Below are 16,650 nucleotides of genomic sequence, written 5' to 3' on the forward strand. Positions count from 1 at the left end.
TTTGATATATTCGACTGAAAGTCGAGGAATTTATTAGATTTCGTTGCGGGAATGTTCTATATCAATATACCAAATGTAGTATATGGTATATTTTTAGTATTTTTGTGGTATAAGAGTTTGGTATGTTTTAAAAATAATACTGTCGGTGTTATACGGTATTTTTTGCACTCTATGGTATAATTTGAATGTATATATAAATATACCAAATGTATCATTTGGTGTATTTTCAGTATTTTTAGGCATATAAATTTGGTATATTTAAATATTACCATCCTTTCAACGTAGTATACTGTATATTTTGCACTCTATGGTATATTTTGAATATATGTGGTATATTTTTAGTATTTTAGTGGTATATAAATTTGACATAGTATAAAAATAATACCGCATTTTGTATATATTTACAGTGGGTAGTATATATTATATTTATATATTAATTTGGTATATTTTAAAACTAGTTTACAGTGGGTAGCGGGTATCTCACAGTCGAGCACACTCGACAGTAGATTTCTTACTTGCTTAGACTGATATTCGTAGAGAGTTTGCAAATTCTTGCAGCTTACTTAAAGGGCTCTTTAAATATTTGAATGGTTTTTGCAAAATTCCTCAATCAAAAGCTCTTTAGCCTATGAAATGATAATGCTGTGGCCTGATTAAGATTCTCATCCGCAGCTAGAGACAACATTTGCATTTCTCGCTTTTGTTTGTGCTTGTATCAAAGTGGCAACAAAGTGGAAAGGGAGGCAGTGGCAGGTGGCAGGTTGACTCTTTGGACTCTGCTCAGGTGTGTTTAACACAGTTTGTCATGGAGCTTAATGAAGTGTAGCAGGTTTCCAGCTTGAGATTGACTTTTGCTATAGCATTTGTTACTCTTGTGTTTAGTGTTTTGTGTCTTGTGTTGTCTTGTCAATTGGCCGCCGCAATTGACCCTAATTATGGGCTAGCTGCTGCTTTAAAGAAATCTTTAGATGTTGAGCAAAAAAAAAATGAGGGAAAAAATGTGCTTAGTAATTGTAATTGAGCCGAAAGAGAGTTTTGGGGGAATTCATTGAGCTCATTTCGAATTTCGAGCTATATGACTACATATTATTATTATGATTATGATTTCAACATTTTATGTAATACTTTCGGGGGGTATTATTAGTTTATAATATATGGTTTAGTTTTCTTTTACCTGTTTTTTTTTGGAGGTCTCACCTGTTCACCTGCAATTCACATATTTCGTGGTTGTTTTTGTTTCGTTGATTTGCTGGGCTATTTTTTCGCCATTATCTTATCGCAATGGTTGTGTGTCCCTTGATAACACACAAGGTGCAAAATCAAATTGCCAACTCGTTGTTGTTCTTGCTGATTAAAGCAAAAAATGAAAAAATAATTTGTTATGTCAGCATTTATCAGCCTCACTTGTTGCACGGTGGAAACAACATTTTGTGTTGTACTTGAGTGGAATTTAATTGTAAGTTTTGTTTGTTTGTTTGTTTGTTTTTTCCCCACACAATAGGGTGTAATCACACTCGTCGAGCTACAAATTGGGGACTTATCTAAATTATTCAGATTCCAAGGTTTTAGTTCGTTTTTTGCGTTATCGCCAAAAAGCGAAAAAAAGCGAAAAAAACATATGAAGGTGGCTATCGATAACCTTGAAAAACGTAAGGAAAGTGCAACAGTTTTGTGTTTTTTTGTGCAGGTGACTTTTATTTGCTTTGGAAATAGACCAAAGCAATTAAAATATACTATTTAAAGCGTATCAGTTGCCTCAGCAGACGGAGGAAATGGATAGACTAGAGTCGGAAATTTCAGATACACTATCGAGTATCTCTAAAGCTGAATGAGAGCGAATGAATCGAATCGCATATTGATAAGGCCTGAATTGAATATTCGTATATTCATATGACGCAATCAGCGTGCGATTAAATAAGTGTGTTCTAATAAGTATATTCAATCTATAAATATAATATAATTTAATTTACGTATATAATAAATTAATCTCTTCCCTTCTCTCTCTCTCTTTTTTGCAGACTTCCGTTTCTAGAGCGCTTCCAGTGTCCTCTTCCATATCAAATCTTCCTTCAATTGTGCCAAAATTGAAGTGCAAATGACGTCACACTTTGTTACACTTTAATTTTTTCATTGCTTAACATCATCGCTGTCAAAGTTGTCAATTTTCGTAGTTTGCCAAATAGATTATGTTAAATGTGTTGTGTGCTACGCCGTGCCTGAAAACCTCCTCGTAAATCAAAACCTCAAACAAGAACACATTTTCAATAATTAATATACAATTTCTGTGTGTTTGCTAACGTGCTAATGCGTTTGGAGTAAAACGCAAGTCTGCTTCCTCCATCGATATCCTCGCTAGACACACCCACTAACAACCACAACAACAACAATAACAACACCATCATCATCATACGTCGCAGCTGATAAACATGAGCCTAAACCAGCACAGTGGTCCCGGTCCGCCAGAACTCGCGATGAAATCGTGCGATCAAGTGGACTCAACGTCATCGCCATTTCTGTGGCCACATCAGCAGGAGCAGAGCACAGTGGGAAAGTTCAGCTCGTATCGTCCGATGGAATCCGTCGTGGACTCCGTCAATGTCAATGGCAATGGACTTCCTCCGCCTCCGCCAGTGACACGCACCATTTCATCGGATCGCCTTGTCACTGGGCCCTCGTGTCGTGCTCTTCGCACTGCCGTCTCAGCATTATATTCTGTCGATGACTTTGTCAAGGAGAAAATCGGCTCCGGTTTCTTCTCTGAGGTTTATCGGGTAAGTGTTCGCAAAATAACAAAACCTTCAAGTCTTCGGCTTTTCCATAAAGTACTTTTCTAATCTATTACTATTTGAGTACAAAGTAAGGTAGAGAGTGAGAGATTCGTATCAGGCGACTCTGGTCAAAGTGCTTTTAGGCGCCAATTTCCACTCGAATCAGGCTGAGGCTCGTATCTGATTTTAATAAGGGCATAAAATGGGTTATTGCCTTCATAATTCAAATGAAACACGAGCCGATAAAGCTCACTGGAAAATCTAAAGCGAGATTATCAAATTTATGAAGAATGAGCTGACATTTTGTATTACGAAATGTAGAAAAAATATTATAGAAATTTTAATAAATTATATTTGAGGTGCACTTGGGAATAGTTTGTAGTAAAAAGAAATCAAACGTAGATTAAATCAAGTTTATACGGAATGTGCTGAAATTTTGTGGTACTTGGACGTAGGAGAACTATAGTTGAAAGTGACTGAAATCAATTATTGAAAAAATTAAATAAGGAATGCGCTGACATTTAGCTGAACTTAAAAAGAAGTGTTTAATTATTAGAAACTTATTTCAGGTAGACTAAGAACTTTATCTGAAATTAAAATGGAATCAATTGTAGAAGCTACAGTTGCCCATTTTTCATAAATGCAGTTCGGTATTCATTTTAAAATATACCAAATAAATATACCACTAAAACTTAAAATATACCAAATTGATATGCCGTAAAATACTAAAAATAATTACACAAAAAGATATATTTGGTATATTGATATACTACTGCATTAAAAATATACCATAAGTGCAGAATATACCAATTGTCAGCGTTTTTTTTTGTCATACAAAAGTATTTCTTAAATAACTTCTAGGAGATGCTTCCTTCTGCCTGTTGTATTCATTTTCTGAATGCACAAAGTTATAATACCCTTCTGTCCTATGGATACCGGGTATAGATATTAATAGAAACATTTTGATAAACGACATTTTTGGTATGTTAGTCATAAAGAACTTTGACCATCTGAAAGGGAAATGAAATCAATTGTAGAATAAATCATTTTTGTAGAGCATTGATTAGAAAATCGATATTTATGGTGCATGGTTAATAGCCAATTGAATAACCATTATATAGAAATACTTGAAAAAAACCTTTTTGGTCAGCATTATTTGTGCAAAAAGAAAAAGAAGACATGCGATTAGATAGCAATAATGTGGTGAGCTCTGGTCACGACTCTTGTGATATCATCGTTTCTATTTGATTGACCGCAGGTGTAGATGGCATATCTGTCTCCTCCTTTCTATGGCTGACGCTGTCGCTGACAGCATCGTGACATTGTAGTTCAATGAAATAGCAGTTATTGGTAATAACCTTCGCAACGCTTTGCCTATAATAACTTTCTCGAAACTGAAATTTTTCAAAGAAAATTTTCGGTTACGATGGCAGCAAAGCAGCAGTAGCTACTGTTTCGTATATTCACAGTGTATTTTTTTTTTCGAAAACTTTCATTTTCTTTTTTGCTGATATTTATTTATAAATTTTTCTTTGTGTTTTACGGCCATTTGTAGTTAAATTTGTAACTATTTTCTTTCTGCTTTCTCATGCATGCCTCAAAAAAGTTGAGCTGCCCCCAAACAATTTAACAATGATACTCACATGAAAGTTCATTCATTCATTCATTCATTGATAGTGATAGTGGTAAAAGGGCTGCAGGTATTCGGTTTATTTAATTGCTGTTTATTGGCTGAAAATATTAAGTTTGTAATAATAATTTATGTACTTTCTATTGGCGCGAATTGCGTGCGAATTGACGAGTGTTTTATGTGCTTATGTGTGTGCATCTCGCAGATAAACCATCGATCGTTGTGTGTATCTCACAGATACATGCCCCTTGTTTTATTAGCCTTTATGTTTTTTCGTGTTTCATTTTTCTCTCTCTCTGCGTGTGAAGTGCGTTCATTTGTCCGTTGTGTTGTTATTCCGTTTGTTTCGTTTACATTTCCGCATTGCAATCTGCGGCAGCTGCGTTGCGTTGCATGGAGATGAAGATGAAGAGGATCGCGAGGCAGGGGCAATTAGTGCATCGAGTAACTTCCCCTAGCGGTTAACTGAGAACGTGCTGCATTCGGAATCGGAATCGGAAACTTCTTAATTGAATAGTCATCAATTTGATAGCTATATCAATTCAATAATCTTTCAATCGAATGCAGCAACGCATAGCAAAAGTTAATTCAAATTGATAACATTCCCAATTTCACGCCATAAATTCAAATTGAATTGAATTTGTTGGATTGGATGGCGGGGAGAAAGGTCTCTATTATCATATCAATATATATAGATGTCCATATATCTAACTTGCTTTTTCTTTTTCTGTATAATCACGTGAAGTTGATTGCGATAACAATAATAATAATAATAAGTTAGACGCCCAGTTGCATTCTCAATTTATGACCTATCGACGTCAAACAACTGGCATCTTGAGTGGGCTGGCGATAACTTACGGCTCGTTAACTAGCAAAACTATAATTGGCTATATGGATGCAATATACAGAGAGAACAGTCTATAGTACTTTGCAGCTGTCTCTCGCCCCTCGTTCATTAATTTCTTAATTAAAAAGCGAGGTATTAACTAATTGAAATTGAAAGGAAAAAACCAAAAACATTTACATAACCGAAAAAAGACAATAACTAGTGTGTTTGGCTGTTGGCGAAAAGTCCAAATGTTTAACGCACTAATCAGCCGAGGCTTGAAAAACAAAAAAAAAAAAAAACCACAAACACTCAAAAAACAAAAACACTTTCAATAACAAAAGCTTAAACGCTGAATGGGAAATCCAAAAACCGAAAGTCTTTAGTGACTTATATAATACTATAGCCAGAGAGCTATAGCTATAGCTGTAGCTATAGCGTTGTCAGACATTTCATTGAGACATTTACCGTAATCATTTGGTATGCCATATAACGACGATAATGCTCTCCTATATTATAGTGGGCACATACAATCGCAGATCATATAATTGTGATCATATAATGGCATTGTGTGTTTAGGATTTATTTTTGCACACACTTTAAGTTCAGAGTGCTTCAAAATTGGCAACGTCGTAAATTATTTTTAGCTCGCAAATATTAATAACAAAAACTTAACTACCAAAGAGGCAACAATAACAGTTTACTGTAAACACTTGACAGTTAAAGAAGCTACAAAAACTGTTTACTGTTAACACTTAACATTTAGCTGTAAACTTTTGGACAGCCTTGAAGTGAATGCTTAAATATTCTTTTCGAATTATGCAAAAAGTTCAAATTGGGTTTAACACATCTAAAGTTCTGAGCTGCAAAATTGGCTAAATAGTAAATTATTTGTAGCTGGCAAATAATAAAAAATGGTCCAACTACTGAAGAAGCTACAATAACAGCTTACTGTTAACACTTAACAGTTAAAGTAGCTACACAAACAGTTTACTTTTAACAGTTAAATGTTAACTTTTGAACAGCCTTGAAGTGAATGAAATATTCTATTCGAATTGTGTACAAAGTTCAAATTAGGTTTCAGCACATTTAAAGTTCTGAGCTGCAGAATTGGCAAAGTCGTAAACTATTTTTAGCTGGTAAATAATAAAAAATGGTCCAGCTAGTGAAGAAGCTACAATGATAACACTTAACAGTTCAGTTAAAAGACTACCGTAAGTTAACAGTCAGCTGTTAAGTGTGAACAGCAAACTGTTTACTTTTGGGAAGTCTTGAAGTGAATCTAGCAATGTTCTAAAAGATTTATTCACACTTGAAGCTCAGAGCTGCAAAATTTGGCAAAGTCGTAAATTATTTTTAGCTACCAAATATTGAAAGCCTAACTAAAGAAGCTAGATTAACAGTTTGTTCTGAACACCTAACAGACAAGTTACAAGACTACAGTGAACAAGTAACAAGACTACTGTTAAAACTTAACAGTTCACTGTTAAGTGTTAACAGCAAACTGTTTGCTTTTGTGGGTAGCCTTGAAGTGAATGTTGCAGTATTCTAAACGAATAATGAAAAAAGTTCAAATTAGGTTTAAGCTCAAGAGAATAAGGACAACATGAAGCGAATTAAAAATTAAAATTCATTCCAAGTCGTCGGTTGGCAAAGATACACATGAATAATAATACTATGTCGTTATTATTTATTTATCACGAGTCGAAAAGTAATCGTTTTCTCAAGGCGATGAATTGGCGAAACGAATGACGATGATGATGGCGATGACGATGATGATGGCGATGACGATGATGGTTGTTGATGCTGTCAAAACACTGAACTACGGAGCCCTCGACGGTGATGTTCGCTTATAAATACATATGTATATAATATATATATGGTGCATATATCATATGCGACATTTATAGATGCTGCTGTTGCAGTTGAGTGGCAACAGATGCCGAGTTGCAAGCGGCGCCAATCAACAAGTCAAAATGCGGATAGAATGCATTTCGCTTGATAACGTTTTGCAGTTTGTCTCTCTGTTGGCTGCTTAAGCCGAAGATGTATAGCCAACGCTGTTGATGCGTCGACTGGTTGCACATGCCGCAGACAGCAAAGAGGCAGAGGTGGAGGACTGGAGCAACAAGCAATTACGTGTGCAACTAGCGTGGAGACATATTTTCGGATTCATTCACCTCTTCGCAGTGCGTCGAGAGCGTAACAGAATGTTGTTGCCTTAGGCCCTACACTTCTAATGCGTCCTTGCCCAGAGAAACATAGACTTGGGCATGGGTCTTACCACATTCACTAAATCTTTCGCTTTGTCATCTGTTAAGCTGTCTTTATATGCACCGCAAACCACACACACAACATCACACACCCACTTTTTGGTTGCCTTTTTGCAGCTATTTCTGTCCACCACGCGCCCCCACGTCGCATGCCACACACAGAAAAAAAACAAGTAAAAAAGCTACAGTCGAGTGTGCTCGACTGTGAGATACCCGCTACCCATTTTGAATAAAAGCAATATATTTTGCGGTATTATTCTCAAAATAAACCAATTATACTGCAAAAATACTAAAAATATATTGTGGGGTATCATTATTAAAATATATCAAATATACTAAAAATACTAAAAATATACCAAATGGTATATTTGGTACATCGATATAGTACCGCATTCAAAATATACCATAGACGGGTCGGAGATGCCTCCTTCTACCTGTTACATACATTTCCTGCCGGCACAAAGTTATAATACCCATCTACCCTATGGGTAGCGGGTATAAAAACAAGCAACCACGCCCGCTTCTCTCTCGCTCTGTCTCTGCCCACAAAATTTGTACAAAATTTGTGTGACACTGTGCTGCGAGTGTTGAGTGTGTGCCAAATATTTAACGCTTTGAGAATGATTCAAAATTGAATTATTATATGTGCGACACATATCTCTACTCTATATACAACATTTTTCTCTTTTTTTTTTTTGTTGGCTCTGTTTGTGTGGTAATAAATGTACTTGTATGTGCAAAATATGTATGAGTAATATACGATATTTGTTTGTATCAGCGTGGGAGGGGGTTCCCTTGTGACCACTGCTTGAAATATTTTAAATTTAGATTGGTCACACTTACTGCAAGTGATCTTATTTAATGCCAAGCTAATTTTCATGTCAGCAGGTTGTCCACTTGTTTTTCTCGTTCGATATATGCAATATATTATATTATTTGCATTTATAAATTTAGTTTACAGAGATGCTTTATCATTCAGTTTGTAACTGAAAACGGTCACACTTTATTGTAATGAACTTATTTTTATTCTTATTTTGTATACAAAATTGGATATTCGATGGGATTTTCAGTTGTTTTTTTAGTAAGATAAGTTATTTTTAAAAATATATATGCAACATTTTATATAATTTGCATTTATATAATTATAATAAGCTCTTTTACTTAAGCTAAATTACCATTTTGGGTTTTCTTAACTGAAAACGGTCACACTTTATTGTAATAGACCCATTTTTTACTTAGATAAGTGGAACCGTCATATTGAGGTATTTATTTACAACACTCCCACAAACTGATTTACTCAATGGAAATTCCACTGATGATTTCATAACTGAAACCAGCCACTTTATATTATAATAAAAGAAAAATGGTCACATTTAATGCTGTTGTAATCTAGAATTTCATTAAGGAATTTCATTCTGATCTCTGTCTGAGAATTGTAACACTTTTTAGTGATCAGCTTCGTCTCACTTAATGATATCAGAGTCTAGTTGGAGCGAAGTGAACTTCGGCATTAGAAATGGTCACACTTGACGGTGTTACCGCAGCTTAGTGTGGTAATCTTCTGTGATTTCATTCATGAAATTTACTACCGTTCACTGCTCTTTTCTTTTTGTGTCACTGTCAAACTGTGATGTGATTGTGATGTATACCATACACAACAGAACACTACATAAACACACACACTCGAATACTATATGAGATACATTCGATATGTGGTCTGCATCCGTCGCGTCTTTTGCCTATTTCATTCCGCTCTCTCGTTTCGGTCGCCACCTTTTTAGTTGTTTGTTGTTCAAAGTTTTCAAAATCATTTTTGGCGTTTCAATTTTTCATCATTTTACGCTGCTTTGCACCGCCTTGCCTTAATTTGTGTACACCTCGTTTCGTTTGTTAGCCGCAATCGTTAAAGAAATAAATTTCCTATTTTGCAAGACGCCTTTCAACATGATTCACCCCACCGACGACGTCGGTTCATTTTGTTCGGTCTTTACTCGCAGTTATTCTAAGCATTTCCTCTGCTCACTGAATATTTCGATATAGTTGGCCAACTCGCAAGTATTTGATACCACCCTGAGCGTGGAATGCCGCAGCTGCCATATAATCTATGAGTACACATTTTTATGTAATATTGTCGTATGATATTTTATAAGCATGTTCTGAAAATTTCCTTCAAATCGCTTCACTAACATTGAAGTTGGATATATAAATATAAAATGTGAAATTTCTCAATATTGTAACAAACGTAATAATAAATACGTAAATGTTAAAATAAAACAATATTGTTTGCGGTTTATGCTAAATATATAAAACATTTCATTTTGATCGCTTTACTACTAAAGTTGGATATAAAAATATAAATTTGTAGTTAAGTGAATTCGGTATATTTCATTAGTATATTTTTTTAATATTCTGCATATTATCATAACAGTATTCTGTATTCTCAATTTCTTAGAGAAGAAACTCTTAATATAGTGAAAAACTTAATACTTAAACTTTGCTACGTATACTAAAAATTTCATTATGATCGCTTCCCTAACATTGAAGTTGGATATATAAATATAAAATGTGAAATTTCTCAATATTGTAAAAAACTTAATAATAACTACGTAAATGTTAAAATAAAACAATATTGTTTGCGGTTTACAAAACATTTCATTATGATCGCTTTACTACTAAAGTTGGATATAAAAATATAAATTTGTACTTAAGTGAATTCGGTATATTTCATTAGTATATTTTTTTAATATTCTGCATATTACCATTACAGTATTCTGTATTCTCAATTTCTTAGAGAAATAACTCTTAAAATTGTGAAAAACTCAATATTAAGTGAATGCTAAAATAAATTCATATTGATTGCGTTCTTTGCTACGTATACTAAAAATTTCATTATGATCACTTTACTACTAAATTTGAATATAAAAATATAAAATTGTAGTTAAGTGGTATATTTTATTAGTATGTTATTTAAATATTCTGAAAATTCCATTACAGTATATTCTCTATTTCTTAAAGAAAAAACTTAAAATTGTGAAAAACTCAATATTAAGTGAATGCTAAAATAAAATCATTTTGATTGCGTTCTTTGCTACGTATACTAAAAATTTTATTATGATCGCTTCATAAACAGCGAACTTAATAGTGGATCGAGAAGAATATAAACAACTCGTGATTTCACACCTGCACACAAAAGCAAAAGCAATGCAGTATATATTTGAGAGTCGTAAAGTCTCTCCCTATATCCCACTGGGAATTCACCTAGATCCACTATTTATATAGTCAAACAATGGCATTTAAGTGCCTCTTTGTACGCACATTACAATTACCCGGAGAGTGAGAGAGAGAGAGAGAACGTCGTAATAATCTGCGAATGTTGTTGACTCATCCACAGAGACCGCAAAATGCGTTGCAATGGGAATCAGCGGGGAGCTCAATTAAAATATTCTCTATTCTCTCGATTCGTAAACAACTTAGATGATGACTAAAACAATCATAACTCATTGAGTGGGTCAAGGTCGAGCTTGAGCTGTAGGAAATGAGTCTTTAGAGTCTTTAGTAAAGTGAGGTTCGTTATATCGATGGTGTACTGTAGTGCGGAAATCCATCACTGACGTTGTTCCATATACAATGAGTGCACAATGTGTAAAAGGATAAAGCACATTTATTTATGTCATCACGCAGCGATCCACAAAGAATTCCTCTCTCCTCCCACTTCCCTCCCCAATTATTATAGGCAGGCCTTGGGGGCTGTCAATGACCCCAAAAGATGAAAAAAAAAAGCGCAATGATCATATGTTCTCTGAATGCAGCGCATAAATTGGCGATGGTGATGTGATGATATTCATCATATATAATTTTGAGCTGTTGCAATCCATTCATTTTTTTGAGGTTATGACAGACATAAAACTAACACTAAAACAGATAAGACAGATTTATCGACGCTTGAATTTGAATTGGGCGCATATAGAGAGCGGAAATTGTAGCGCAACAAATGTCGTTCGCATTTCGCCTCGGTGATAAACAATGGCAAGTTGTGAACGAGTTCTGTCTTCTTTTTTTTATGCTGCTCTGACAGATTGGAGTTTTTGGAATGAACTGAAATGGGATCAAAAGCAAAAGACTTCGTACTACTTTGTGGAGGTCTACTTTTGGATTACAGCTAGGCGAGGTTAGAGCACCTCAACAAAAGGTTGAGCATAACAAGTAGTCTAGCTCATATGCTCGAGAAATTCCCCAAAAAAAACGAAACTCGTTTACATTTCATTAAAGTGCGCAGCTAAATTTAGCAATGAAATACTAAAAGAAGAAGTACTAACAATTTGATGTGGCTAAGCAATTTGGTCATTTGATAGCTTATCTTGACATTTGTGGCATTTTATCTTCTGTTATTGTCGCTCGTTGAAATTGAACAATAAAACATTATGCGATACTACACAATTGGCATAACAATGTATAAAGTCGATGAGAGAGAGGGTATAACATCGGGTATATGGACTATTGTGTTGGTGGGAAGCCAACTAAGGATGACTTTGGTAAAATATGCATTTGCAATGCAATGTTTTAAGCATATTTTTTAAAATATGCTGGAGTAAATATGTGATTCGGAAAGCGAGCAGCAGAGACAGCAAAGAAAACAAACGCAATTAATGCACACTTTCCATTTCCATTTCAAACTGAACACGCGACAAGTTGTAGGTGTTATAGGGAATCGAGAGGGGAAGCAGCTTGTGGGTGCGTGGAGTTTTTGAGTATACGGATAATATATTGCCCGTCGGGTTTACGAACTACAATAAAGCAATAGCAACAGCAACAACAACAAAAGCAGAGGCCAACGGCGCAACGGGCAACTTGAACAGTTTTCAAGTGGAAACATAATTTTTCTCACATTTGAAATGGATGAAATAGAGTTAGCTGAAGCGCGGCTTAGCTGCCAGTTGGCGTGCTTTTGGCCATGGCCAATGCTTTAATTGTTCAGCCAACTGTACCGATCTTACAACCGAACAAACAAAAAAAATAAGGCCCAAAAACAAGCTACGGCAATTATTTACGAGTATTTTTTACAGCATTTCACTTTTCTACTTTGTTTTCAAGCGTTGCAAATATTTTGTATACGCCAAGTGTAATCTCTTCTCACTCACTCTTCAAAGTGAAGTGCATGTGAAGTGTACTCTGCTATTGTTTATCTAGATAACTGCGATAGTTGTCTTCTTTTTCTTTTCTTTTTTATTTGTGTGTGTGTTTATAGCTGTAATTAATAATTGGTTAAGTTCATTGCCGCTTACCACCGAAAGATAGCCATCTCTCCATCTCTTCATCTTCCATCTTTTATATCTACCTCGCTGGCTATCTCATTAATATTAGATTCTCTCTGAAAGTTTATTTTGCTCTTATCTTATTATGTCGTCGTTACAATTCAACAGCGAATTCTTGTGTGTGACGTCAAAGTCCGCGCTGATTGATGAACTTCAACTTGGAGAGTCGCGACCAGTTCAACTGGTTTTCCCCCTAACTAACTAATTAGATCCAATTAAACAACACGCAAAGCTTAAGTTGGTCCATTACAAACAGTCAACAGTCAACTCGCCTCTGTCTGTTGACACATCTGCTGCCCGTTGCCTCTGCCGTAAAGAATTTCTCTCTATTTACAAGTCTAGCTTTGACTTGCTGATACCCTGTAATTAGAATAGAAGTACGCCTTAATGCCATTTTAATATGTGTAAAAGGCAGGCTTGGTTTAGTTCTCATACGTATTGAATTTGAACAGTTGAGTGCTTAGTGTAGACTGACTTAAACCCTTTAGTTAAGATATTATTATTTATTAATGCACTTTCAATTAATTTGCGTATAGAAGAGAAGGGAATGTGACATGATTGTAGTATTTAAAATACGAAGAACTCACTAAATTCTCTTTCTCACATATTCAATTTTAGTGTTTGATTAGTTTAGACTGGCTGAGACCCTTTATTTTTAATTTGCTTATAGAAATTCAGGGAATGCGATATAACTATTGCATATAAAATAAGTAGAGTTTGTTTAGTTCTTACTATTCCACGTATTCAATTTGAGTAGTTTAGACACGCTGAGACCTTCTAGTTAGGATATTATTTTTTATATATGCATTTTTAATATGCGGTGTTTAAAAAAAAGGGAGGCAAGATTACTATGATACTTAAAATAGACTAAAGTTTGCTCAGCTGTGCCACTTATTGAATTAGAATGGTTCTCATTTAAGTTTAGACTGACTTAGACCCTTTAGTAAAGATATTATTTTCAATTTTTGCATTTTTAATTTTCCTCTAGACAAGCAGGGAATGTGATATAACTATAGTATTAAAAATGAGTAAAGTACGCTTAATTCTTCCTCTTCCACATATTAATTTTGATTAGTTTAGACTAGCTGAGACCCTTTAGCTAAGCTGCAATTACTATTAAATTCTTAATAAGTGCCGTAGTATAGGAGCGAATAAAAAAGACTATACAAGCTGATTTGCTCTAAAAAGTATCAATATTATTACGTTGTTAGTCTTAAATTAGCTAATAGTTTGTTTTTTATGTAGCTTTGCTTTTCCGCAATCCTTAGTGCCCTCTTTATGTAGTGGACAGCGTAGAAAAGCTGATGAAAATCCTGTCCTTGAGTCGAGCAGATAGCACAACAAAAAGTTGGCAACAATTCACGTAACTTTGGTCAATCGATTTTTAAAGTGGATTGTGAATTGTGCGGAACAGCTGTGTTTCCCTTTTGCTTTTGGTTATGTGCGCTTAGTCGTCGACTACTTGTGCAAAATAATTGATTTTCACTTAAAAAATAGAACGGAAAAATCCCAAAAATAAAAATTGAAGATAAACCTATCACACACAGCTATTAACAGTTAATTAAAGCGATTAGAAATTAGAACATGTGTTCGCTTTTTTGTGTAGTACGTCAATTGTCGTGACTAATTGTCTAGTATTTGGATTTTAAAGTAGAAATAATGCGACACTCCGCTCTTCACTATTATCCAGGTGGAGAACTTGAACTTGACTGTCAATTTGTTATGTCGGGGGGTTAATGGCAATCTCATGTTTGTTTGTTTTTTTGGCAGCTTATGTAATCAGTATGCTGAGTGTGATAAGATCAAAAGAGAGAGAGACACGACTTGACTTGATGTCATACAGAGGAAATGCTTGTCACACACACAAACACGCCTTCAACACGGGCTTAATGAATTCTACATGAACTTGGTAACAGTTCCGGACACAACATCTCAGTTGATCGTATCGAAGGAGGAGGAGAAGGAGGGTATTAAAGTTTCGTTACTGGCAATGCGACAACAATTAAAGTTTAATTACAGAGACACTTCTCGGCGCATGATTGTGTGCTTAGCGATCGGGTGTGTTGCCTGTAGAATCTCATTAAATTGCACACACACACATTCAATAAAGTTGAGTGAATGTGGTATGAGTGCATGAGTGTGAGTGTGTGGTAACGTTTAAGGTTGGTCGATGAGTCCATTCCCATTTGCCATGTCCATTCATTGAAAGTGCATTACTCATTCCATGCACGCAGCTTGATGTATTCTAAATGGTATTTGGGCGCCTCTATAGAGTTGTCTATTTGCTTAAAATAACAATGAATCCATTTTAACTATCGCTGTAATCATTAAGATTTATTCGCTGCATACAATTTATATTCTTATAGCCCCACATTCCGGTTTGATATTGTTTTGATTTTGTTTCTTTCGCACTATCATTTTTTGTTTTGTTTTTATTATTATTATTGCAAGTCACATGTTAAAATGTCATACGACGACATTCGATATTCGATTTTCAGTCTCAATATCCAATTAGCGAATCAAAAGAGGCATTTTTTTTAGTGTTGTTGTTGTTGTTATTTAGCACACACACACGAGCTGTCTTCGGTATTCTATCTACTATGTGTGTTGTTCTGTGTTTTCAGCACACTTACGTAAAGACTCGGCATAAAATCTAATTGATTTTTGCGGCGTCACACGACGTTACCCATTTAATGGAAAGAAAAGTAAAGTGAAAGAAATTAAATGTGGAACACACACACAACCGACATAAGCTTCAGTCTACCGTTCTAAGAACAACTACTACTACTATTATATGGGTATTTTGTTCATGGAATATCCGTTTGTTTTCAGCATTCTCTCGTTATAATTTTGAAATTATTTTTAAATATATCTTGTTATACTTGTTCGGCCGGAATTCTTGTTGTATAATCGCCGCCTTGCTATTTATACGTTTCAAGTGAATTCGAATCTTGATAATAACAAAACATACAATGCGGGTTTAGGGAGCTACTTTCTTCATTAGAAGCAAGTAGTAATATTATTGCGGCATTCTTTCAATGCTAAAACTGGTTGCAGAAACTGTTTAATTTTTTTTTAGGAACTTATTTCAATTGAACTAATCAAATTCTGCAAATTTTTTGTTTTTCAAGTGAATGTTATTCCTACGTTTTGGAACTTTTTCAATATTGACTAAGCGTGCTTTCTTCGTATAGCCCACAAAAATAAATGTTCACATTATATTCATGCCACATATAAGCACCCGCACGTTTGGCGCCATTCGATTCGAAATCTAAATCTTGATAGCGTGCTACTTTCGTTACTAGAATGAAGTAATATTCTGTTGTCACTGCATTCCATAGATATCCAAACTCGCTGCTTATTCATTAAGCTTCACTCTGGGCTAACAATGTTGTTGCAACTAGTGTGCAACATAAGCCCGAACGTACGTTCGGCGCCACTCGATTCTAAATCTTAAGCCAGCAACTTTCTTTATTAGAATCAAGTAATATAATGTCTTTACTGCATTCCTTTGATGCCCAAACTCGTTTCTTAAATTATTTCTTAATTGTACTAAACAATGCTAATGAATAACTGTTTCTTAAGTGGAATGTTATTCTCACCACCTTAAAACATGACTTTGACTATTGAGTAATAGGCATCGACCAGCTGAGCTTTCTTCGTGTAACCCACAAAAAGAAATATTCATTATGCTTCACCCTGGGCTAACAATGTTGTTGCAGCGTGTGTGCAACATAAGCGCGAACGACGTACGTTGGGCGCCATGCGAGCTGAGCTGTTGAATAACATGTTTCTTGTTAAATTATTTGCTTAACTCGAAATATAACAATTTGTTAAACAT

The 16,650-nt window shown here is 34.9% G+C and overlaps 2 protein-coding genes across 3 annotated transcripts in view; both read left to right on the forward strand.

The window, feature by feature from the left end:
- The window catches only part of LOC132786082 (hamartin), a 158,550-nt gene that overhangs the window by 42,271 nt on the left and 99,629 nt on the right, over positions 1-16,650 (forward strand). The gene's annotated exons all lie outside the window — the stretch shown is intronic.
- The window catches only part of LOC132784644 (uncharacterized), a 29,278-nt gene that overhangs the window by 3,799 nt on the left and 8,829 nt on the right, over positions 1-16,650 (forward strand). For both annotated transcript variants that reach the window (XM_060790400.1, XM_060790399.1), the window contains exon 2: positions 2,019-2,771. In XM_060790400.1, coding sequence (XP_060646383.1) covers positions 2,427-2,771 — 345 coding nt within the window. In that variant the 5' untranslated portion in view covers positions 2,019-2,426. The remainder of the gene's footprint in view (positions 1-2,018; positions 2,772-16,650) is intronic.

Source organism: Drosophila nasuta, chromosome 2R (genome assembly GCF_023558535.2).
Source record: "Drosophila nasuta strain 15112-1781.00 chromosome 2R, ASM2355853v1, whole genome shotgun sequence".
Lineage (NCBI taxonomy): Eukaryota > Metazoa > Arthropoda > Insecta > Diptera > Drosophilidae > Drosophila > Drosophila nasuta.